Source organism: Xiphias gladius, chromosome 15, assembly GCF_016859285.1.
Source record: "Xiphias gladius isolate SHS-SW01 ecotype Sanya breed wild chromosome 15, ASM1685928v1, whole genome shotgun sequence".
Lineage (NCBI taxonomy): Eukaryota > Metazoa > Chordata > Actinopteri > Istiophoriformes > Xiphiidae > Xiphias > Xiphias gladius.
This window is the reverse complement of record NC_053414.1, coordinates 6,237,635-6,261,512: the sequence shown is the minus strand read 5'-3', so window position 1 is coordinate 6,261,512 and position 23,878 is coordinate 6,237,635. Positions and strand designations below refer to the sequence as shown.

Below are 23,878 nucleotides of genomic sequence, written 5' to 3'. Positions count from 1 at the left end.
CTTCGGAACAGGAAAAGGCTCTTCCCAAAACCGAGCAGGACGTTGTTTGATTAGTTCTTTTTTTTTTTTTTTTAGGCTGTTGAACTAATGTTTCTACTTAAGAATCTAGTTGCTTCTTCCAACGCCGATCGTTGTGGATCAACGTACCTAATTATACCGTAATACAAGGTGCAGTATAGCACCAACAAGGGCACTTTTTTCTGCACCAGGTGCACTTTCACATTTGATATCGTAGGTGCTTCATGTAGCCTCCATGCTCTGCTGTTAGTCAGACTTGAAATGCAGGACTTTTACTTGCAACAGAGCACGTTTTCAACCGCGGTGTTGCCGCTTTTCCACAACACTCGCCCCTGCGTCCAATCCTTGTTTTTAGCTCAATGAGCAAGAGCCTATTCTACCTTTTCTTTTTTCTATGCAAGGGCCGGTATCAAATTGACACCTAGCCACGTTTTCGCTTGACATCGGACCAGATTCCCCTGATCACGAAGACGTATAATTACACTACAGCAGAATGACTCAGGAGAGATGTTGAGATGCGGCAATGCCCACGCGTGACACTCAGCCCCCCCCCATAGTGTACAGGGTCCATCTTCGCCCTTAAAAAGTCTTTAATCCAAATCAGGCCGACAGCAAACGACTGGCAGTAATGAACAGACTTTAATTTAAAGGAGGTGACGAAAAGTGGCCATTCATTCGGCCCATATCACAGTGTCACACCTTTTTGTAAAGGTTAGTCCGATACCGTGACAGGCCCGCTTCATCATCGGGCTCGTCATAATCCTGCCTGCAGGTCGAGCAAATGACATCCGCGCGCTGCACGCGGTGGGCGAGACGCGCGCTCACCCAACCCCCGACTCCAACTACGCGGAAAAGCAAGTTTGAACAGCCTCCGCATTTCACTTCCTGGTCTAGGGTTTCACCGGCGTACGCACGCGCGCACGCGCACGCACAGGCGGTCCGGGAGCAGGGGCTGTGGCGGGGATTCGGCCCCGGACCTCGGCGGGACGCGCCAGACACGCCGCCTGGAGGGTGTCAGCGCCCCGCGGGTAAAAGAGGAGAGAGAAAAACTTCTTGAAAACTTAACGAAGAGGCCTCCAATTGACCCCCCCCCCCCAATCGGAGGTGCGCATGCCCGCGCTGAGAGACCTCACCTGTGCAGACTTGCCCGCAGCCCGCTAAGGGAGGACTCAGGAGGGGGAGTCGGGGCCCGAGGAGACACACCTTCCCTGACTCCGGTGGCTCTACGGCGCCCCAACCAACCCCCAGCCCACCCCTCTCTCGCTCCCTCTCCCTGAAAGCCGAGGAATAATCGATCCGATCACCGCGATGTCGGCAAATGAGAGAGCGACCCGGGCGCTGAGGGAGATCCTGCAAAAGCCTGGAAACGACGCCTGCGCAGACTGCGGCGCGCCGGGTAAGACGATAGCGGCAAGATGTCGCGCGGATCGGACTTCGGGACAGATGTTGAGTTGCTGGGACGGGGAGCGCAGGAGGCGCGGAGCATTTTACCTGTGCAGAGAGTCTAGGTCAACGGGGTGAAGGGGGGGGGGGCAGTCATTAAACCGCATCACCTCCGTCGTGTTTATCTTTCGGCCTTTGGAGCCCGAAACACTTCAGGTTTTCAGCGGAGAGCCGTTACCATTATTTTCCCTTGTGCTTCCTTATTCTGACCTCAAGCGTGCGACAAGGTGAGCTAGGAGCTCAGGGGGGAGGGGGAGGGGCTTGGAGGTAACAGCACAGGTGAAGCCCTGAGTCGTGCTCTGTGACGCGGAGGCTTGCCGCAGGAGAGAGTCTCGGGAGCTCGGCGTGTCGCGGCATGCCGAGCGCCGGGCTGCGCACACCCTGGTCCGGTGCCCCGGGCCGACCGAGGCCCCTTCATACTCCTCTCAGACGCTGTGGTTAGGCAACGTGTTGGGGGACGCCACTGCCCCGCGGAGGCAGCTCAGTGACCCTGGAACGCGTGCATTTTGAGACACAAGGGGGGCTTAAAGCTCAGCTCGGCTCGGGCTGGATAGAAAGGTTGCGGTGCCTTCATCCGGGTTGATCATTTAAACCGAAGAAATCCTCGCAACAGAACTTATACGATTCCAATCTATGAGCAAATGAGTCTTTTTCAGCTTTTCTTTCCATTTCAAGTCATGTAGGTTTTTTGATTGGCTGTACCTGTTCAGCTTCAGCTGTATAGTTAACTGCTCTCTCTTATAGCAGTTTCCTTTTGGGATTAATAAACTACTATTCTATCCACCCATCTATCTATCTGTCTGTCTATCTATCTATCTATCTATCTATCTGCCCATCTACCCATCTATCGATCTATCCATCTATCTATGTATCCCTCTATCTATCTGTCTGTCCATCCATCTATCTAGGTAAACAGAATATACAGTGTGACAGGAACTTCCCACCAATTACCGAGACAGTGCAGTGACTGTGGTTTACCTGTTTTTTGTTTTGTTTTTTTAGCTGAACTCTGAACCCCGGGGAAGCATGTGGCCGTAGCTGAGCAATCCAGCAAAAGGATGATATCCCTGCCAGGCATTGTTTCTCCATCTGCTTTTACGTAGTGGTTTATCTGAGGGGGGCTTACTGCACAGTACCCGCATCTATTAGAACTCGTGTCTAACTGAGGAGCAATACCAAAGCTGCAGGGGGGGGGGGGGTTGTAAGTGCCGCAGTCAAAGGCCGCTTTCTCCGCCAAGTTCCGAGATCCAAGCCCTTCGGTCCCATTCTGACACATACTCCTGTCATTTCCTCCGTTCCTCCCGATTGGAGATGAAGAGAGAGTCACCTTGGTGTGTTTGCGCGCTTGTGCGTGTGTGGGCCGGTTTTCATTCAGCTCTCTCCGTGGCATTGTGAAACATTGACCTGGCCAAAAAAAACAACAACAAAAAAATGAGTGTGTAACGAGTGTTAACCGGCCAGGCGCATCGTGTTCGGATCTGCCGCGTGGCGTTGGAAAATTAAAGAATGACCTGTCCTCCCCGCTCAGACATCTGCGATCTGCAGAGATAAGAGCGAGGCCGAGTCTTTCTCTGTCTCACAAACACACACAATGTGCGTCAGAAAGACGGGACGGCTGCAGTGAGGGAAAGTGAGGAAGACATTGGGCTCGAAGAGGGAAGAGACGGACACATTAACCGCGGATATTCTCGCGCCGCGGAACCGTCCAGCTGAAGCGGGCTCGCGAGCGCAAGGTTCCGATCCTCAGGCTGACCGGGGAAAGGGAAAGGCTCTCAGCCAGCAGCCTCTTTTGAGGAGCCCTTAAGCAAGGCACGGAGCCCCAAACTGCTCTCGTAGGGGCAAAGACTACGCTCTGCCTTTGTGTTTGATTTGAAGGTGGTGGCGGTTGAGTTTAAACACTGGATCCGGACGGGACGGTGTTTGAAAACAAACTTCACTTCAGTTTTCAAAGTGTGAGAGTAAATATCGAAGTGATGTCACCTGTGGTTGATAAAGGGTTTTGCCAACATGAGACTCCTCTGCACATGTATGATGAATTCCGTGTATTCTCAGGAACCGTTCCTAGCCCTGAAATAATTTGTGGATTTATCAATAAGTCTATTGCTAGAAAATTAATTAACCCACAATTCCGATGATCAAGTAACGATTTGAACCATTTTCAGAGCAGAGTCCTCCGGACCAGTTTCTACAATGTGAGGGTTCGCTGGCTTCCTCTGATATCGCCGATTCAAATGTGTTTGAATTCTTGTCTGGACAAAACTAGCAAATTGAAAATGTCACCTCAGAGTTTCCCCAAGGTGAATGGTGAGCAAAGGTGGTAAGCACAGTAAGCCCTGATATTATATTTCATGAAAAATATATTGACTTCTTCCGGAGACACTCATCATTACGGGTGATAAAATGCTGCAGGAAAACCTGCACCTCGTGGTCCCGGGACTGGTGATGGTCGTTTTCCACGATTTCGTAGACGCAATATTTAATCAGTGAATCAAAGCATAATTATTAGATTAATCAATAATAACAATAATCATTAGCTGCAGCCTTAATTATCAGCCGTGCAAGGCATGTATGTCTCGACTACCTGGATTCGATGGTTTGTTCTGTTACGAAAACACAAAGCATCCCTCGCTCCGAGCCCGTCCATCTCTTTCAATCCTCAGCTCCCCCCCCCAACCACGCCACCTCGCGTCTCATCCGTCTGTTCCCATGCTCCGTGTGTTCTCTCCGTCTTCCTCTCTGCAGATCCCGGGTGGGGCTCCTGCTCCCTGGGGGTGTTCATCTGTCTGGCCTGCTCGGGGATCCACCGCAACATCCCCAACGTCAGCAAGGTCAAGTCCCTGAGCCTCTCCCGCTGGGAAGACCACGAGATGCAGGTGAGACCCCGGAGCCAAGCGGTTCCCCTCGCTGGCCCATGAACTTGGCTCAGGGCCCTGTGAACTGCTTTCTGTGCGGATTTGTGACTAACCCGTGGTTTTAACATCACCTCTTTTCGCTGGGTTGCCAGGGTTGCGCTCACTGTATGAAGTCGCGGTGATAAGTTGAATCTGAAAAGTTGAACGTGTGATGAACAACTTGTTTCCAAAATGAGCAGCTGCCACTCCCAACAAAGGCATTGATATATACCTGATGAATGCTAAAACCTCTGCGACAAAACGTGTGTTTCATCGCGTTTTTTTTCGTGGTCCCGAGCCCCAGTCGACTGACACGCGCGCCACCGAGGGGCTCAAGAGCCGCCGCGTGATTTGCGCTGATCAGCGTTGAAGTCTTGCTCATCGGTGAACAGAACACCTGCGCGCTGCGTCCTCAGAACTCACGCCATTGAAATCGCCCGTCAAGTCCCACGACGTCTCCTTCCCCCGAGTTGTTCGGCTAAAATGATGTCAGGTGATCTTCTCCTAAACGGCGACGTTAGATTCGGAAGCGACTCCGCTCTGGCCGTAAACGCCAGGTGTAATGCGGCCACTTCATGTTGACGTTAACTGAAATAATGTGCTGTCAGTTTGGAAGGAAAAAGTTCGTGTAACTCATCTACAAAACGATTTTTTTTTCTAATCATATATTTTTTAAAAATTCTTTTCTACTCGTGACAGCACGAAGAATGGCCAGAATGATCCTTACACGAAAGAACAAAGTTGGCCAGTACCAATAGATTCCTGCCGGAAAAAAAACAGCAGGCGTTTTCAAATTTCTCCCTCATCCATCGTCCATTCTCTTCTGAGAATGAGAGAAGCTCCTTTCTCTTGCGTTGTGCAGCTTGAAGAAACATGCTGTAGTATGTATGTGCAGTTACAAAGCCGATGCACCAACAGACCCAAGGGGCTTTAAATGCCTGGATAGTTTAATTCAGAAGCTTTTACTTCGATTCTTGGCCACATCACAAGAGTTACCGTTACTTCACTGGGAGAGAAAAATCTGCAAAAGTTAAAATGTTTTCCAGTTGTTGTTTTTTCCTACACTTTTATCAGATGACCTTCCTCGTAAAATTGATTCACCTGGTACATGACAACACCAGTCTGTTGATTGCCAGCATCCTGAGAGATAAAAAAGTTTCCAGTTTTCATTTTAAAGCCTTTCAGTTGTTTCAAATGTTAGGACGTCACATTCCTGCAAAGCACGTTTCCCAATGTTCCTGAAACTGTGCAAGAGATTCCCAGAAACTAAATAATAAATTATGTTGGTACCTCGCACATCGTCGTCTTAAGATATTTGTTGCATTTATTATCTCAGCTCTTTGGTTTATTCGTTTTTTGTAACATCAACAACGATCTTATTCCCGTTGAGTGTATTTTCCTGCTGAGCAGATAACAAGTTGCTATGATAAAACCGTCAGGTGTGGTGCCGTGGTGTCAGTCATCCATGAATAATCTGTTGCCATTCTGTGTGTGTGTGTGTGTGTGTGTGTGTGTGTGTGTGTGTGTGTGTGTGTGTGTGTGTGTTTGTTTGTGTGTGCTTCGTTAGTTCATGGCTGAAAAAGGAAATGAGCTGATGAAGAGTAAATATGAGGCTGCTGTTCCAGTCTACTACTACAAACCGACCCACAAAGACTGTCAGTGAGTAACCATGGCAACACATACACGCACACACACACACGTAAAAAGTCCTATATGCTGAAAATGTTCAATTCCTACATTTTCTGTTTTGAGCGTAGAAAATGTTTGTGCACTGTGCACTTTATTGGCGAGTGTGTACCGGTGCGCGTCATCAGGCGTGTCCTGTTTGTGTTAGTGCATGTGCACTGGTGTGTGTCTGCATGTAGAAATGAGCTGTTTTTAAAGACCCGTGTACACACAAGAACTTGAATCTGAAAGTGAATCCCTCGGTTCGTCGTTGGATGCTACTCCGGTGTCGTCATCGGGTGATTTTCGTGAAAAATCCCTTTCTCTTGGAGCCTCTCGGTTTTAAATTGTAATTCGGTGCGTAGTCAAGTGGAGCTTGATCAATGTGAGATTTCAATAGTCCCTGCAATTACTAAAAACTTCACGGGGGAGCTGACTTGGTAACAATGTCATTTGCCTTCAGAAATGGCGTTTTGCTCTCATGATGTGTTTGGAATCATTGGTGCTAGGCTGCAGGCCTGAAAGCCCCGCTCCGAGTCTCAGGGCCTTTACAAACCATTGCGCTCCCGTTGCACTTACCTACGAAACGCTTCAGTGTGAAATACAGACATATTCATCTTTTGGCCCTGAGTCTCGTGGGCTTGAAAATGTCTCTGTTTGGGGGTTTTTCTGCTTTTCTACCAGGCAGAGTTGCTCAAGATTGTTCTAGTTGTACGGGGAGTGTCTGTAAAAAGTCGCCTCTTCAAGTCATGGAACAGATTATAAATGGGAGTCGTGTCTGGGCTTTGACTCTGACACTCGAGACTTATTTTTCCTTTACATCCTGGATCCAACGTGAGTCCAGTGAGATGACTCGGTGACAGCAAAACAGATAATTGTGAAAACCAGTCATGGTCATCATTATGATTATGTCTCAGTCTAATTGTGGTGTTTTATTTATAAAATCCAACGTTCAGGTGTTGACGGGGCTGCATGTTCAGTCTGTGTCCTGTTGCAACCTAAACTGACATCTCAGTAATATCTCCAAATCAGTTTTCGCTGTTGACCTACTGTGATTTATCATTTAACCGACAAAATGTCACGAAAACCGTTAAAAACCGAGAAAAAGCAGCAAATCCTAAAACTTGAGAAGCTGAAGGAAATAAGTTATAAAATTAACTGGTCATCGAAACTTTTGTCCGTTACTTTTCTGTGATCGACCAATTGATTTGAGTTGATTGAATCAGCTAATTCTCTCAGCGCTCAATCTCTTATTGGAGTCTTGGCTAAATAGCGCTACATGCTAAGATTCTAGCTGAGTTTACTCTGGATTAAATCGGTAAATTCACGAAAGGCACACAGACACGTTAACACAGTGTTGAGCAGATTCTAGTCGTCTAGTCGACCGACTCGCTCCATTTAAACTGTTCATCTCGTCACCTTTATTTTACCCACATCGGTGAATTCCCTCGTATCGATTAGCTCAGCAAATTAACGTGGCACAGAAATATGATTAATAAAGTGAAGAAGATAAGGGAACAGGAGGATTGTGTGCGTGTGTGTGTGTGTGTGTGTGTGTGTGTGTGTCCACTCCTTCAGTCATGAATTTAAGAACGTTGCCTTGTTCTCAGCCCGAACAGAAACGGTTTTGTTTCCGGTCTCCAGCAGCTCCTGTCTGATTCTCTCCATCCTCGTCTATGTTTTAAGTGTTGTTGTTGTTGAGTGGCGTTTTGAGGGCACTGTGCACGATTCTTGTGTTGAACTTTATGAATTGTGGTTACGTTCTTATATTACTCCCGGATGACTCGCGCCTGAGTTTCTGCCGTTTGGCACCAGGTGCGTGAACCAGTATCAGAGTTTACAGCTTGTGAGGGCACGATTCCGTGAAACATGACCTCGGCGTGCCACGTGAGCGGGCTAGCTAGCCTGCTAACACTGTCCCAGACCCTTGTGACCGAAGTTTTACCTGCGTAACTCACAGTCTTTTTTTCAATTTGCAGCAGCTTTATGTGATCTCTAGGGAGCAAGCTCGCCTTTCGCTGGTGATGAGAGAGGAGACCCCTGGTGTGCAAGCCGTGCATTTAAATCCGAAAAGCCACAGTTATTGTCCGGGTCCGTACGCTAAATCTGTCTCATAGTCAGAGTGTGTCTCCACGAGACGCTACGACTGTCTTTTAGCGTGCGACTGTGGCTTCGTCGGGCGGCTACCAGACAGGAATGTTTGGAATTGTAAGAATGTGAAGCAGGAAAAAGTTTTTCGGAGAAGAGCAAAACTCCTCGGGTGGCACAGAAGGAAACGCGCACACGAAAATGCGGTAAGCAGGTTTTACCCGCTGCTTGACAAGGTCTGTGCTCGGCTGGAAAAAAATCTGCGTCTGCAAAAATTTGCCTGAGGACAGCTTGAACCTACACGCCCTACTCTCTTTTTCTCACACACACACACACACACACAGAGGAAGAGAGAGAGACATTTATACACACATGTAGATCCTTCTTTGATCATTAAGGAAGGTGGGTGAGAGAGAGAGAGAGAAAGAAGCAGCCTCTGGCTCCTCTGTCTTTCTTGGTTCAGTGTATAAAAGGAGTTGAATCAGCTGAATTCCTCTTGATCCATTGGATTTTCGGGGCTGCCTGTCTTTAGGTCTTTGAGAGCAAGCCGGTCGGTCGCAGGAATCCGACTGGGGTCAAACACACACACACGAACAAATGACTTATGAAACAAACAATATGATTTATCTCGACACCTATCGGATAGTTTGAGTTTCAACTAAACTGGATTCTGGTGTGGTTTCATCGACACTCATGCTCGTGTCAGGTATCAGGTTAACCAGAACATGAAAAAAGCCCTGACAACTGAATTCACGGGCGAAATTAGAGCAAGTAGACGCACACTAAGTGTTTTCTGACACAGTTGGATTAAAAAAAAAAAAGAAGACAGCATGTCTCAATAGCTTTAGGGTCAGTTTTACACTTACATTTTGAGCAATTAATGCTGTTAATGTTACTACAAAAGTTCTTCGATACAGCCATATATAGCTTAAGCTGCGGGCTTGCTAGATTCCCCCGTTTTTTTATGCTTATTTATTACACTCCTACAAAATGTATGAAAAGGTTTATGCTTTCACTGAAGAAGGCAGGAGAATTCCCTTGAGGAAATGTAAGCAACACTAACTGATCTACCTGTCGTCCCTCGCTATCCCCGCAGCTCGGCGTCCGCCACGAAGGGACACACGAGGCCACGTAGTCTGACCTCTTTACAAGCCAGCCCTGCTGACGTCTCTTCTGTTTGTGTGCGTTCAGGGTGTTGAGGGAGCAGTGGATAAGAGCGAAGTACGAGAGGAAAGAGTTCTCCGGGCCGGGGAGGAATTTCACGTACGAGGAAGGTGAGAGTGCGCGCGCTCACGGACACACACTCGCGCACGCACTGGAGGCACAAAAACACACTCGTGCTAACAAACGACCTTTGCTGGCCTCCTGCAGGAACTAGAGATGGCTTGTTGATGAAGAGGGGGCGGGACAACGGGCAGTTCCTGAGCAGGCGATTCGTCCTCTCTGAGATAGAGGGGACTCTGAAGTACTTCACCAAATATGACGTAAGCAGCAGCTTTTAATGAGACTTTTAGTGGCCGCACGTAGCACACACACACACACACACACACACACACACTTAACCTACATACACCCTACACATATCCATGCCCGCAAGACACCAGGAGCCTACTGTAATTACACAGTGTCCCAGTTAAGGGACTTTGAAGGCAGTTGCTCACTTCCAGAGCAACCCCCCCACACACACACACACACACACACACATTTATGCAACCACATCACAAATACCTTAATTAAAAAGCACTTGAAAGACATAAAGTATACTGCGGACCACACCCGCACAGTATGTGCTGCAGTGTTTCTACGCACGTGCACACAGTTAACTTCGTACATACCTACCTACCAGAAGACGAGGGAAAGGATCACAGTAGCTCCGTCCTCCTCGTCTGAGCGTGCTCAGACAGGCTTAACCCACAGTCTGCCCTCTCTGTCAGCGAGGCTGAGGCTCTAAGCTGTATCTCACCCCGACCAATTAGGGCTGGAAGCACTGGGAGCACTTGTTTGTCACAGCGAACCAGCTCAGGAGAGGTGGCAATAACTTATTTAAAAAGACTGCTGCTCTGTTTTTTTTTTGTTTTGTTTAAGATATGGATTGCTTTGGCATATGCCTGTGATGTTAGTGAATTGTGAATAACTTTTTCTGTTTTCCAGGACTGTTTTCACTGTGAAATACTTCAACGGTCACAGCGATGATGTGTTCACTGGCTGCCACTCAGACGCTCGGGGTTTTTTAAGCCCATTAGTTTTTCAGAAGAGCCTTGAAGTGTGTAAAGTATTTAGGTACAAGCGACGGTGTGACTCAAATCCAACTGACTGCTCCGCAGCCAGTTTGTCTCACAATGACAGGAAAAGTTTAAAATCGAATCAAACTCTGGTCCCACGGATGCCTATTTATACTGATGCCGTTCAGTTTCAGTTTCAGTCCAGTTCAATACTGATATTGGTATTTAAATTCAAGACAGGACAGATTAAAGCACATGAATCCACAAACAGGTTTTCTGGGATTAGCGTCTGTTTTAAACCTGGTGGTTATCACTGATGCAGGCTGATGGGCCGATAATAGTTAAAGATATTATTTTCATGGTTAGAAAGAGAACAAACTGTAGCCATGGGCCTTGATACCATTCACACACCTTGACTTAATAACTACAGTCATAAAATGTTTTATTTTTATTATCCTTGTGTGTTCAAAACAGTGATATCAGGAGGAGGTTTATGAATCAGCCCCAGTCTATTTGATTCTTAAACAGCTTAAAAAAAACAAAACATGCATAATGTTGTTTTATCAGCTTGATACTTCATTACTTTCCCCAATTTTACGAGACTTGCTCATTAACGTGATTTTGAACCGATGACATGTTTCAGAAGTCCAGTACAGAAAATGACGCATTACTTCTATTTGGGGTCTCAGAGAACCCAGCTGGTAAAAATGGTTAGATACAATTGGTTTTCATATGCTCTGTGTCTGTGACTGGTGTGAACAGTAGTTTTTATGTAGCCCCACCACTCCGAAAGCCCAAATCATTTTTTTTTGGATTTCTGTTTTTGGAGTTTTATAAGACTTGGTTCAAACAGGAAGTTAAACCTCTTTTTGGTAATATCACTATGTAAGATAACAAAATGTATTTTTTTGTCCGAATGATTTTTTGCTAACAAAAGTACTGTGTGTGTGTGTGTGTGTGTGCGTAATGTATGTATGTGTGTATGTGTGTGTGTGTGTGTGTATATATATATATATATATATATAATATGTTAATGCCCAGCCCATATAACAAAAAAAGAAGAAAAAAGCTACATTTTGCAATTATTATGATTTTTACACATGCATGTCTGTGGGACCCCAAACAATGAGGAAGTAAAGCCAATGACAACAAGGCACTGGGGTTAAACAGCTTCTAAAATAAAAAATGTATCATGATAAAACAACAAGAATAAAACATGCAAAAAATGAGCACTGAATATAATCTGGAGATTTTCTAGAAATCTTTTTTTAGTCACAGAAATAACAAAAACCATGGGTAATAAGAGTTGATAAAGGCTGTGTTTACTTTTGATTAGCTGCCTAAAGCCTCACCGTAAGCAAACATAGCATGAGTTGGACATTTTCTTCAGCCTGAAATCGACTGATTCACAGTAATCAGTCTGAAGAGTGGCAGATCAGCAGTTACCTCGGCCATGGAGGTCATGTTTCCACCCGTGTCTGATTGTTTGTTGGTTTCTCTGTTTATTTGTCAGCAGTATTACGCAAAAAGTACTGAACCCATTTGCACTGAACTTAGTGGAGGGACGGGGCAGATCATTCAGTATGAATTTGAATTTTTCTCCCTGAAATCTGCTGTATGTTGTTTGGACATTGGCTTTGGTGGAGGTCTTCGCTCTACTGAGTGCCCTTCTAGTTACTTGATGTTGTCGACCCTCTGCGTTTCACGCAAACACGCAAACATCTCCTCCTCCTTTCCTGCCTCCTTCCTGCAGGCCAAGGAGCCCAAAGCTGTGATCAAGGTGGACACCATAAATGCAACCTTCCAGCCCGAGAAGATAGGAAACCCCAACGGCCTGCAGATCACCTACCTCAAAGACTACAGGACCCGCAACATCTTCGTCTACCATGAAAACGGCAAGGTCTGTCTGAAATCTAGTGCGTGGCGACCAACGTTTAAGAGGAATATGAAAACGATATGCAGAGAAGAATGATTACTGATTACTGACGCAGTCTGGGACTGGGAGATGTATGCAAGGCACTGTTAAAAACAATGATATGCTTACAGTAAATCCAAAATTTTTTCGATAAAAAAACGGAACTGACGTTTAAATTACATCATAAGGTGACATTCGCACTGGGATATTTTTCACCTGTCGCATAAAGGGACGGTTGTGTCGAAACCACCCGCTCCGCGTCGATGTGGGCGGGTCGCCGAACCTTTTAAACCCATCTGTACCAATTTTCCTGGCTGCTGGAATCCATTAGCACATGACATTCAAGCTTCACATCCATCACTCACTGTGTCATTCATAAATACTCATTGACACATGTGGAATAATGAAGCGTTTGTCGTCAGGTCGAGAATCTATTTCTGTATTTGGTAAACAGTGGGATACTGTAAATGTTCAAATGCTTATCTAAACTTAGCCCAAGTAGACATCATCATGTGCTACAGGTCAGGTCACACTCTGTAGCAGCATTGGCATTTTTTGTTTAATAATGGGTTGAATTAGAAATAGGTGTGATATATGGCAAAATATGGTAAAATATACCAGAAAAACCAGATGTTGCTCTGTGATCAGTCCCATGTATGTTGATAACATATAAGCAAATAAGTACCCATGACCCGTGACTGAAGTATGACAACGCAGTTTTGTTTTCAAGCCACGAACGGAGGCTCTGGGAAAAACAAACGCGTAAAATTGAACAATTAGAAACTGAAAAAAAATTACTAAGAAAAAAATACAGTAACTACCTCCCTGAGATACAAATAGAATTAATACACCTCCCCTGTCACAACCCTTTGCATGGGGACTATTTGTCAAATCCTTGGCCCTGGCATCAACACGCGTCTTCGGTGAACCGGTCACAAGTGGACAGCTCTAAGTACGTCATTTCACACCTGGCACTAGGATGCGTCTCCACATGCGTCTCCGGTGGCCACTTGTGATCGGATCTCACCTCTCCGCTCTGTATACACATAAACACGTACATCATTTCCGTTCGCAAAGACCAAATGTGTTGTTGTTTCTAACAGCGATGCACTTCCCGTGCCTAGTCTGCCGGAAAGTAAAATAAGAAGAAGAAGAAGAAATCAAAACAACACGGACTGGGTCTGTTCCTTGCCCTTTCCAGACAAACCACATCACCCAAGATGTTTGAAATTTTCAGACGTCATGGACAAAGCCAGCTTAAATGATTTGTACGACTTGTATTTGTTTTTGAACGAGTACATAGATCTGGACGTCAGTTGAGTAGGCGGCCCTTCAGCGTGGCCCAGGACACATTCATGTATACACTGCTAAAAGAATGTGGCCATATGTGGCCCGGACCGACTCTGAATGTGGTCTGCGCGATTGGATCTCAAACGCGTCCTCGATGTGTCTTGGGTGCGTTCACACCTGTACTTAGATTAGAGCTGTCCACTTGTGGTCGGATCGCCCGAGACGCATGTTAATGCCACGTCCGAACAGGAACATCGTGTCCGTGACTGCAACCAGGTGGCCAAAACACTGAAAAATTTCGATGACATTATTTTTTTTCTTTCCACCCATATTCGACACCTTCTTATCACGTGAGCAAAAACTCCATATGTAGGTCATATGGTAACTAAACCATCTCCGCGACAAGTGAGCAAACTCCATCTGCCGAGGAAGGCTGCAGGATGTGGTCGGCAGCTTCGGGAACAAGTATATACTGTGTAACCAACAGTAGCTACGCTAGCGGTACTTGTGATGTGATAACATGTTTGGCTGTGTCGGAGCTGTATTACACGTAGAGGGTTCCCAAACCCTCTGGTATTATCTTCTCTTTCTAAATAATAAAGGGGAGAAGGAATAACTCATGGAAGATTCTCCTCATCCTCTCTCTCTCTTCATTAGGAGATTGTAGACTGGTTCAATTCAATTCGTGCAGTTCAGCTTCACTATCTGAAGGTGGCCTTCCCTGGGGCGACAGATGCTGAGGTAGACACACACTCGCACACCTACTGTTGACGATTGCCGAGATTAAAACAACACATTTTGATATGTTGATTTTATTTACGTGCTAGCGAGATAATGAAACTGAGGTGGATAGAACTCCATTAGTGTAGTCATGTCCCGTCGTACACGCTGGCTGGCACTTTCTTCCGGAAAGCACTAAATCCCTTTGTGTCTAACGTGGTGTTATTCTTGATCTCTTTGTTTTGCTGGCTGCTCTCAGCTGGTACCCAAACTTACCCGGAACTTTCTGAAGGAAGGATACATGGAAAAGACAGGTCCCAGGGCAAGTAACGCACACAAACACACGCACAGATTCATGGATTCACACACTGTAAACCTTAGTTTTTGCTCGTATACAGTATATAAACTCTTCTTCGCCTTCTTTGCTAATTTTTTTCCCCCCTCCGCATCTCCTCGTGTGTTTCACTTAGTGCAGCAGTGGGCCGCTTTAAATTTAAAACAGGCCCTGCAGCTTCAGCTTGTACAGCTGCTCTGAGGTCAGTCTCTTGACGCTGAAGGTCTTACAGTCGCAGTATCTAGTATACAAGTTGGTATTTTCATCAATCAGTAAATGTAGATCTGGGTGTCATTAAAATTACCCCAGGGTGTCAGAGTTAGGTTTAAAAAAAACTAAACGTAAGGCCGAGGAATTGCAACAGCGAGAAAATGCCCACAGGAGTCTTCCCTCGATGGCATGAGTGTTGCCAGAGTACACTCAGAAAATAAGACATATTTTGTATATTTTACCGCAGAAGGGCTGTACTTCCTTCCTTGCTTCTCACCTTATCATCTCTAAAGCTCCCAAGATGATAATCATCTTAAACACGAGGGGTCAGGTTGAAGCCCATTATTCTATTCTAAAAGCAATATACTCGGTTTAAACTTTTTTTTTTTTTTTTTTTAAATATTTTTTTTGTATATTCAGGACTCAGGATTAAAATGACACCCAGTCTCCAGACTCGATGAAAATTTTACCTGGGGTATTCATCAAATAAGTCCAGTTAAAACAATATTTAGATGGGAAACATAGCAGAGGGTGCTCTCAATTTTGGAGTAATTATCGAGATCAGCAGTAATTACATGGAAAATGTCAAATCTCCATTTACTCCCTTTTGATGGTAAAAATTCCCCCTCAAATTACCAGCCATACGTTGGTAAAGACATTTTTCTTTTTATGGACTGATTCAAATTACTTATTTCAAGTAATTCAACAATGTAGCTTTACAATGTGATCACTTTGGTTTTTTTTTTTTCCAGTTGAAAAACTGGGAGGAGGCGGGAGGTATTGACTTGTTTAGGCAAATTTAACTTTAATTTGAGCACTTTTAGCAAAATTTCAGATGTGCCACTTAATTAGAAAGCGACACATCACATCTATTTAAAAAAAAAAAAAGGCTTAATTCTGAATTGAGCTTCAAACTAAATTTCCATTTAGGAAGTTGGAACCTCAATTCTCCCTCTGTGATCCCATCTCCCACCCTCCCTGGCTCAAATTGAATTGTGGCTGGGCTAATAAGGTAACTAGCCCAGCTGTCAGTGCGGCCGCTTTTCCACCACTGCCTGACAGGCCACTGACAGCCGAGGGGGCCTACCTGCCTGCCTCGCCGTCCGTCCGTCTGTCTGGTGGCGAACGAAAGGCTTCCAGCTGAGGATCGACCTAATCAACAAGTGTCAAACCCTCAAACACTCGCACAGAAAACAGACATGTGTCGGGATTAAGGAAACTCACAAAGAGGCCTTTGTACATATGCGTGCCGTCGTGCACGGTTGGACTGACAACTTCTAGATTAGCATACGCACGCACCATGCAGTTGCTTTTTCTCGCGTAGGATTCAGACTGTGGCGCCTACACGAGCGACACCAAGCAACCTGATCCTCGGCGACACAAACCGGTTCAGGGTGCAGACACACACAGACAAAGACTCTCAGTTTAATCTCCGTCTGTCAGGTTGAGAGATGAAAGGACTCGCTAACTTACTGCATTGGGCAGATTTTGCTAAATGGATGCCATAATTCATTTCCTTCACATATGTGTGAGACCTATTTGTGGAGGGAGTGATTGGTGAAATGAGAAGGCAGCCGTCAGTTTTTCAGGCTTATGCCACAATGAGAATATCAAACACTTTTACGAGGACAGTTTGGCAGCAGTTGGGGACCTGAGCGTCCTCATTATTTGAAGCGCGGAAAAGAACTCAAGCTGCTTGTGCACTTCAATAAGCTCTCCAGTGGTTGCTGTGTTTCTCTTTCTTTGATAGCTGCTCTCAGTGTGGATTTGGAACTGCTGCACCGATGTCAACTTTCAACTGTGACAAGAAGTTTGGCTTTTTGAATTCAGTATCAGAGGGTTATGAAAGGGGTGTAATGTACTGTACATTCAGACGGCATCAGGTGTTTCTGACAGAAAACCGTTCAAATCTAATGAGGAAAATTGCTTTTTGTATCACTTTTTTTAAAGCCAGAAATCAATTTTAATGCACTTTCGTGGTCAAGTGACAGTCACAACAGCATGCTATGCTACTGATTCATAAAAGGGAAGGTATTCTTGACTTAGTGGTTGAAATAGGCTGCAAAGAGAATCATTGTCAGTCAAGAAAAACATAAATAAAGCACTCATCCCCTGCTCTTAACGTTTCCATCCATTTTTGATATTTTAGCGTTTTTGGTGATGCAAAAATGTTGTTTTTGACTTTGACTTTTAGTATCGAAACAATTAGTCTCCACTGACTTATGTCTGAATAACTGCTGAAGTCATTTTTCAAGAAAAAATATTAAACATTTGCTGGTTCCAGCTTCTCAAATGTGAGTCACTGCTGCTTTTTTTTTTTTAAATTTACTGTTTTATGAAACTGTAAATTGAATATATTTGGGTTTTAGATTGATGGTCAGACGGACAAAAAAAAAAAAACAAACAACCTGATTTGAAGACATCACTTTGGGCTCTGGGAACTGAGCTGGTGGGCATTTTTTTGAGAATTTACAAACTGAATGATGAATTGAAAAAAAAAAAAATGGACGAAGTCCAACTACAAAACAGTTTAAGAGCAGAGTGTGAGTCACTTTTGATTTAAAAACCAGACAGACATCACCTTTGGTACAAGTACAATGCCGCTTTGTATAGTGTCTCCATACAGCTTCCCTCTCTCTCTGACTTTTTCTGTCTCTCTTGCCCCGTGTCTGACTGTTTCCCTCTCTCATTTTGTCTATGTAGCAGACAGAAGGCTTCAAGAAACGCTGGTTCACTCTGGACCACAGGCGACTCATGTACTACAAAGATCCACTGGTATGGCATTTTTACCCCCCCCCCGCCGCACACCACACACCGGAAAGAATTTAGTCTCAGCATCCGTTTATATTTTAGGGCCTTATTTGATGCTTTGAGGATCACGGCTAAGTTTCTTGATCACAAACTACCAACAGCGGTGCTTTGGTGGTAGTCTTGTGCTGTAAAAAGATGTACATGAACACCGTGGGAAGTGGAGGGAGGAGTTTTCCTTTTTCCATCAAGCAAATTAGATTATGTAGACGATGTGGGGGGGATATGAAGCCACGACTCAGTGGGGAGAGATTGATATAAGGTACTTTAATTCCCAATGTAACATCAGTACACATATGGCCTTTCTCGCCATGAATTCAGAGTACGGACTTCATCATTGTACAGTGAAATGCTAACCGGCAGGATAGGTCTGCCGTGTAAGCTACACTGCACAACCTTTTGCCTAATTTATCTGATATCAGTGTTTTGAAATGTAGAGATGTTGCGAAAGTGAGATTCTGAGTCACGGAATGATTAGAGGATGATTTATTGCAGTGGTTATCGCTGAGACTTTGCTGAAAGCCGTAAGAGGGGGTGGCTCAGATTGACCCAAATCCTGGCTGAATACACGTCAGATAGCCAGGGCAGATTAGCTCAGCACTGTTGCTGATGCAATAGTTCAATGGAGAGGTGCAATAATTAAAGGTGCTAAGTGACTGAAATGTCCGACTTACCCCGAGGGTGTTAGATGAAGTAGATGAAAGGAAGAGGAAGTCTAGTGAAGTTGAGTTTGTCCTGGGAATATGTGGGGGAAGCTCAAAGCAAGTGTAATTTTGATCATTTGGATAATAACTAAGATATGCACATCAGATGTGTATACAATGGTTCAATGTTAAGTACAGTGTGTTCACAGTTTTGCTTGCAAAAAGATACTGTATGATTACGGTCGGGCAGCGTCACCTTTTGGTTACAGCAGAGCACATTTTCAGACAAGAAACTTTTTAAAATATCGTTTTAGAGGACATAATGCGGCAGTTACATTCTACAGTGGCAGGGCAGCAGGTTCCATATCAGCAAGCTGTCCTGCTTTTTTTTTTTTTTTTACCCTAACCTCTGACCTCCTCTGTGAAGGGCAGGTGACAAAAAAACAGTATACACAAGCTAAAGTGTCTTCTGGAGATTTTCTGGCAAAATGAACTTCTGTTGCACTAATTTTGACATTTAGTCACCCTGTAAATTCCCAGAATGTATCAGAATGCACAAGCTGACAGGAAGGTTAGCTATTAGCAGTAGATCTAATGGATACATCAGTTTTATTGTTAGCTTAGCCTCATTGCTCAGACAGGATTATAAGAGCTTCTCTCCGTGAGACTGTATGGGCACAGCTAACATGCCCCCAGTGACAATGCTAGCATGCTGCTGTTAAGCAGGTATAAGGTTTACTGTGTCCACCGTCTTGGTTTTGTGCGTTAGCACGCTAACGTTTGCTAATTAGAGCTAAACACAAAGTAGAGCTGAGGCTGATGGGAATGTCATTAGTTTTGCAAGTATTTGGTCACAAACCAGAGTATTGCACAAATTAAAATGTTGACCTGATGATGGCGCTAGATAAAAAATGACATGGTCTCCAAAGTGATTGCAGTCCATCCTGAGGGGAACATGAATGGCTGTAGAGTAATCGATTAGCCAACATTAATCTGCAATTATGTTGATAACTGATTAATCATTTCAGTCATTGTGAAGCAACAACGCCAAACATATGCAAAATTCAGTTTCATTCAATTCAATTCATTTCATTTTTTGTCAAATATGATAATAAATAGTCAATAAAATACAGTATCTTTGGGATTTGGACCACTAGTGAGACACACAAGCAATTTTAAGATTCCACTTTGAGCTTTTGGACATTCTGATGGTCATTTTTCATCTTTTTTATAGACTAAATGATCATTGATTAATCAAGAAATAATCAGCAGATTAAGCGATAATGAAAATAATCTTCAGTTGCAGCCCTGAATGTCTTTACCAAATAAGACTGCATCCATCTAATAATTGAAGGGACATTTCAAAAATGATACTACAAGAAAAGTCAGGGAATCACCAGTGTCAGTAGGATTTATCCTATTATTACCATGAATGTGTGTCGAAAACTCCATGGCAATCCATCCAGAAGTTGTTGAGCTATTTCAGTCCGGACCAAAGTGGTGGACCAACCAACAGACTGACATTGCCGTACCAAGGGTCACGCTGCTAGCATGGCTAAAACTAGCTGTTTCTGGGCTGAGAGTAGAAATAAACTGAGGAAAAACAAAACTGGGACTTTTTGTCACAGTATCCTAAATTCAGAAGTATTAACAGCTTATTGCACCTTTCACATTTACTCTTAATATTACTGAACTGAACTGCACTCTCACCACCAACAGCTTTAGTATGTCTTGCATAGCTGTTGTTTAACCATTATGGGGTCACTATTGCGTGCCAGTGGTACCCTGCATCTTAAACAAAAGATACACTCTACCCTCAAATACACAGCAACACCATGAGGAGTCTGCACTCTACAGTTGACCTGTCTTTTTCTGTAATTCTCCCTCTGTCTGAAGGACGCCTTTGCCAAAGGTGAAGTCTTCTTGGGGAGCAGGGACCATGGTTACAACGTCTCCCCCGGATTGCCCGCTGGCACCCACTGCAATGGCGCCTGGCAACACGGTATCACCATAGAAACACCTGACCGCTGCTTCCTGTTTACTTGCGAGATGGAGAGTGACCAGCAGGATTGGGTGAAACACTTCAACGATGTAATGAATGCTCCAATGTCCCCTCAGGAGTACACAAGTGAGAAAATAGTCATGAAGTATTTATTAGCTATTAGCCTTTATAATGAGCTGCTTATTGCTTCCTTTGTAAGTGTCTGTTGTTTCTTAAAGCTTCAAGTCAAATAGCTGCTCTGCTCCACAGGGGCACTATGAAATAAATGATAAGCCACAAAAATAAATTAGCACTCACAAATTTAAAAAAAAGGAACATTATTAGGTATGCTAAAATTTGTTTATTAATTAAACCGCCTCTGCATCTTCCAACAGTTTTTACAATTTGGAGTTTCCATGTACATACAAAACGATCAATTACAGGCCACTGAGCAGTTTCAGTGGGGCAGCTGTTGGTTGGGGAGGATGGGATTTTGTTTGCCGACTTACTCATTACGTTGCTGTAACGCACTGGAAGTTGTAAATCTTACCTAACGAAACTTCGGCTGTGTCCGAAATCGCTCCCTCGTTCACTCATTCAGCACTGCATATGTAATAAGCTCTCAGTAGTTTGCTCTACAGTATAGTGAGCAGTAAATCGACATTTCGGACACTTATCAATCACCGTCATTTTGTGTCTCCGCTCAGAGCTGTAGAGTTGCACAACTGTAATTTTTCCATCTACAAAATACGGAGGACTGCGTCCACTCCCCGGATTGGCACAACATCTCGGCTGTTGTACCCTGACTACATCCTCAGTCAGTATTGTGCGTTGGATGTGTGCTGCCGGCCATCCCCAAGTGTAGGAGAGGAGTGGTTGAGGGGAAAAAAAGAGTCAAGAAAGAGATGAACCGCTAAAGAGGCAGTAAAAAAAATAAAATAGCTGTGGCTTTCTTATAATTTTTTGATCTATATCCTCCATAATTTCCCAGAGAAAAAGGTGATGTCTTCAAATCACTGAAGATATTTAAGTTACAATGATATAAAACATGTTTGATGACCAAAAATGATGCAGCGGGGTTATGTTTGTCCTGCTAACACGCGCACAATGACATGGTTAACATGCTGATGTTTAGTAGGCAATGTTTACTGTGTTCTTGTTTAGTGTGCTAGCATTTTGTTCTAACTTCCGACTTTCATGTGTTTTCAAGTGGAGGCCATGTTCAAGCACAGGCCCTGATGGACCAGGGGCCTACGGGACCACCTCCTCTCCTCTCAGTCCATCACCAATCTGACACATCAGTTATGACTCCTTTAGTACTTCCGGGAACCTTGACTTCGCTTACATGGTAACACTGAAGCTTGTTGCTGGTAAAGAAGTTAAGAATACAAACAAGAGGACCAAGGCAATATTAATTGGTAAATTAAAAATAAGTATTGCCAAAAGAAATATGAATACATTGGTTTATTTGTCAGCAGGATTATGCAGAAACGACTGAACCGATATGCACCAAACTTGGTGGAGAGCTGGGGCACGGGCCAGGGACGAACCTATTCAATTATGTGCAGATCTGGTTAACGGGGCAAATCCAGGAATTATTTTTAATCACTTTCCTTAACATTGCCAAACAGCATGTTTTCAGCATTTTCATCAAAATTTGGCCTTGGCGGAGGTGAGCGCTCAAACGAGTGCCATTCTCGTTTGAGTTTTCTCTGGTGACATCTTTGGCAGTTCATGGCTGTGGTGTTTCTGCACTGCGCTTCCAAGGGATCACTTTCCAGTCAAACACTCTGGGCAGTACTATAACATATTTTATTTTGGATTTTATGTAGCTCATGTTTATGGCACTCTTGGTCTGTTTTGACAAGGTGCCTGTTGCCCATGCTAATTATAAATGTGAACGTAAAATCACAACACTTCCAGTGTGACGATTTGATTTTTTTGTCATCGTGAAGAGATGTGGTGGAAATTTTGTAAGTTTATTCTATAGTCAATACAAGATTTAAGAAAAAGGTATTGTTAAGGTAAAGTGCCTTGGTCCTCCTGTATCAAGTATTTTATGTAAGTGCGATATGATGATTGGGTAATAGTGGTAAGGCACACACACTCAAATGGGTCAAACTGGTACAGAAAACAGTTGTATCTGTGGTGGATTCCGAATTCCCTTTCAATTTCTTCTTTTTCTTGGCTGTTTGATGTAACCTCTATAACTGCTCTCATGACAAAAAACACTGACAAACAGCAAGAGTATTGCAGCCCAGTTTAAGTGCTGTATCATGCTGCACATGCTGTTTCAGTTCTGAAAGTCAAAAAGAGTTTGTTTTCCTTTTAACTTCAATGAACGAATATCTTCTGACACACTACAGTGCAGTTTACATCGTGGATTCAGCAAGACTTTTATGGTTTTGCGTTTTCTTCAACGAACAGGCAGATGCTGATTTTGTATGTAGTTTTTGAGACATGAGTGCAGCTATTAAAGATGTATTTGAAAGACTGTATGGGAGATTTGTAAATGTAGTGGGATAAAAAAGGTGGAAACACTGCAAGCCAGTACATGGTCTAACAGCACCTCCATGTGGCATACAGTACACAAGTCTTTGTTAAAACAAATAAGAATTCCCTTAGTAAGTTATCTTTTCCTTGTTTTTATAGCTATCAAACAACCATTTGATATGTTGTAGTGGTATTTTTTTTCTTTTCTATTTTTTAGTTTAAGAGGTAAACGCATCCTGTGTTGATTTGGTTTTAAAGGAATTTCACATGATTTTAAAGGCATTTCTATGCTTGACCATAGCTGACTAATATAGCATTTGAAATTATTGATGATAAATAATAAAAAATATTTCTTCTGAATGCTGTCAAGGATTCTCTGTACATATTTGTCTGTTAATTTCGTAGCATAATATCATTTTTAAAAACACATTTTTACATTATCAGCCTCTTCAAATATCAGACTAAAGGTGAGTTAAAAACTAAGGTCCATCCTGAGTCCGCTGAGTTATTTCCTAGAAATCTTTTTTCTGCACTGTCAAATTGAATAGCAATTCAATTGGAATTAATGCACAGGTGGAAAACATCGAAAACCTGTTTATACTGTGAGCTATAGAGAAAAAATATCAAAAGTATGAAAGGCAAAATAAGGATAAAACTTAGATGCTGAAATACTCCCTAATATTGACACAGAAAGCAGGTGTATTAATTTTGTTTTTGAAAATTTTGAAGATAGTTTTACCTCTAAAATTAACTGAAATTAATAAATACGCTCCATTTTTCTAGCATTAATCCCACCGTGGTTGTGCACCTCTGTAATGTGCTTGTCTGTGTAGTTGTGAATAATTGCCCCTGTCAATGATTTCTGGGAGTCTAAAACTACACCTTGGTGCTCAGAGACAGCAGCCTGAGGCCCTGGAGGAATACCTCATAAATCTATAGGCCCGCGCTAGTCTTTCACCCTGGTGAGAAAGAGGTAGGACGGAGGAGATGAGAGAAGAGGAGGGAGAGGACCGTAACCAGAAAAACTCCAGGGAACACAGACACAGCGGTCTTTTATCAAAACTGGGAGATAATTGGGGGCTCAAGATTCGAGGAGAAACTTCATTTTTTCGGCCGTCGAAGCAGATCCATAGCCGTATAGAAGAGCTGCATGGAA

The 23,878-nt window shown here is 43.8% G+C and overlaps 1 protein-coding gene across 2 annotated transcripts; it reads left to right on the top strand.

The window, feature by feature from the left end:
• The first annotated feature begins 1,109 nt into the window (after positions 1–1,109).
• On the top strand, positions 1,110–23,035 carry zgc:92360 (uncharacterized protein LOC436988 homolog). 2 transcript variants are annotated; one of them, XM_040147030.1, is made up of 11 exons: positions 1,110–1,414; positions 4,204–4,334; positions 5,920–6,011; positions 9,297–9,379; positions 9,477–9,589; positions 12,081–12,227; positions 14,190–14,273; positions 14,512–14,574; positions 17,500–17,571; positions 20,145–20,376; positions 21,440–23,035. In XM_040147030.1, exons 1-11 carry the CDS (start codon positions 1,327–1,329, stop codon positions 21,466–21,468), a joined length of 1,134 nt encoding a protein of 377 aa, XP_040002964.1. In that variant the 5' UTR covers positions 1,110–1,326; the 3' UTR covers positions 21,469–23,035. The 2 variants fall into 2 exon arrangements, with proteins under 2 accessions (XP_040002964.1, XP_040002965.1); XM_040147031.1 differs by lacking the exon at positions 1,110–1,414 and adding an exon at positions 3,204–3,778.
• The last annotated feature ends 843 nt before the right edge of the window (positions 23,036–23,878 follow it).

Excerpts from the sequence above, each read along its gene's own strand:
- zgc:92360 (XM_040147030.1), top strand. The coding sequence starts at position 1,327 with ATGTCGGCAAATGAGAGAGCGACCCGGGCGCTGAGGGAGATCCTGCAA. Across the intron at positions 4,335-5,919 it reads GGGAAGACCACGAGATGCAG|TTCATGGCTGAAAAAGGAAA; the intron begins GTGAGACCCCGG and ends GTGCTTCGTTAG. Across the intron at positions 17,572-20,144 it reads TGTACTACAAAGATCCACTG|GACGCCTTTGCCAAAGGTGA; the intron begins GTATGGCATTTT and ends CTCTGTCTGAAG.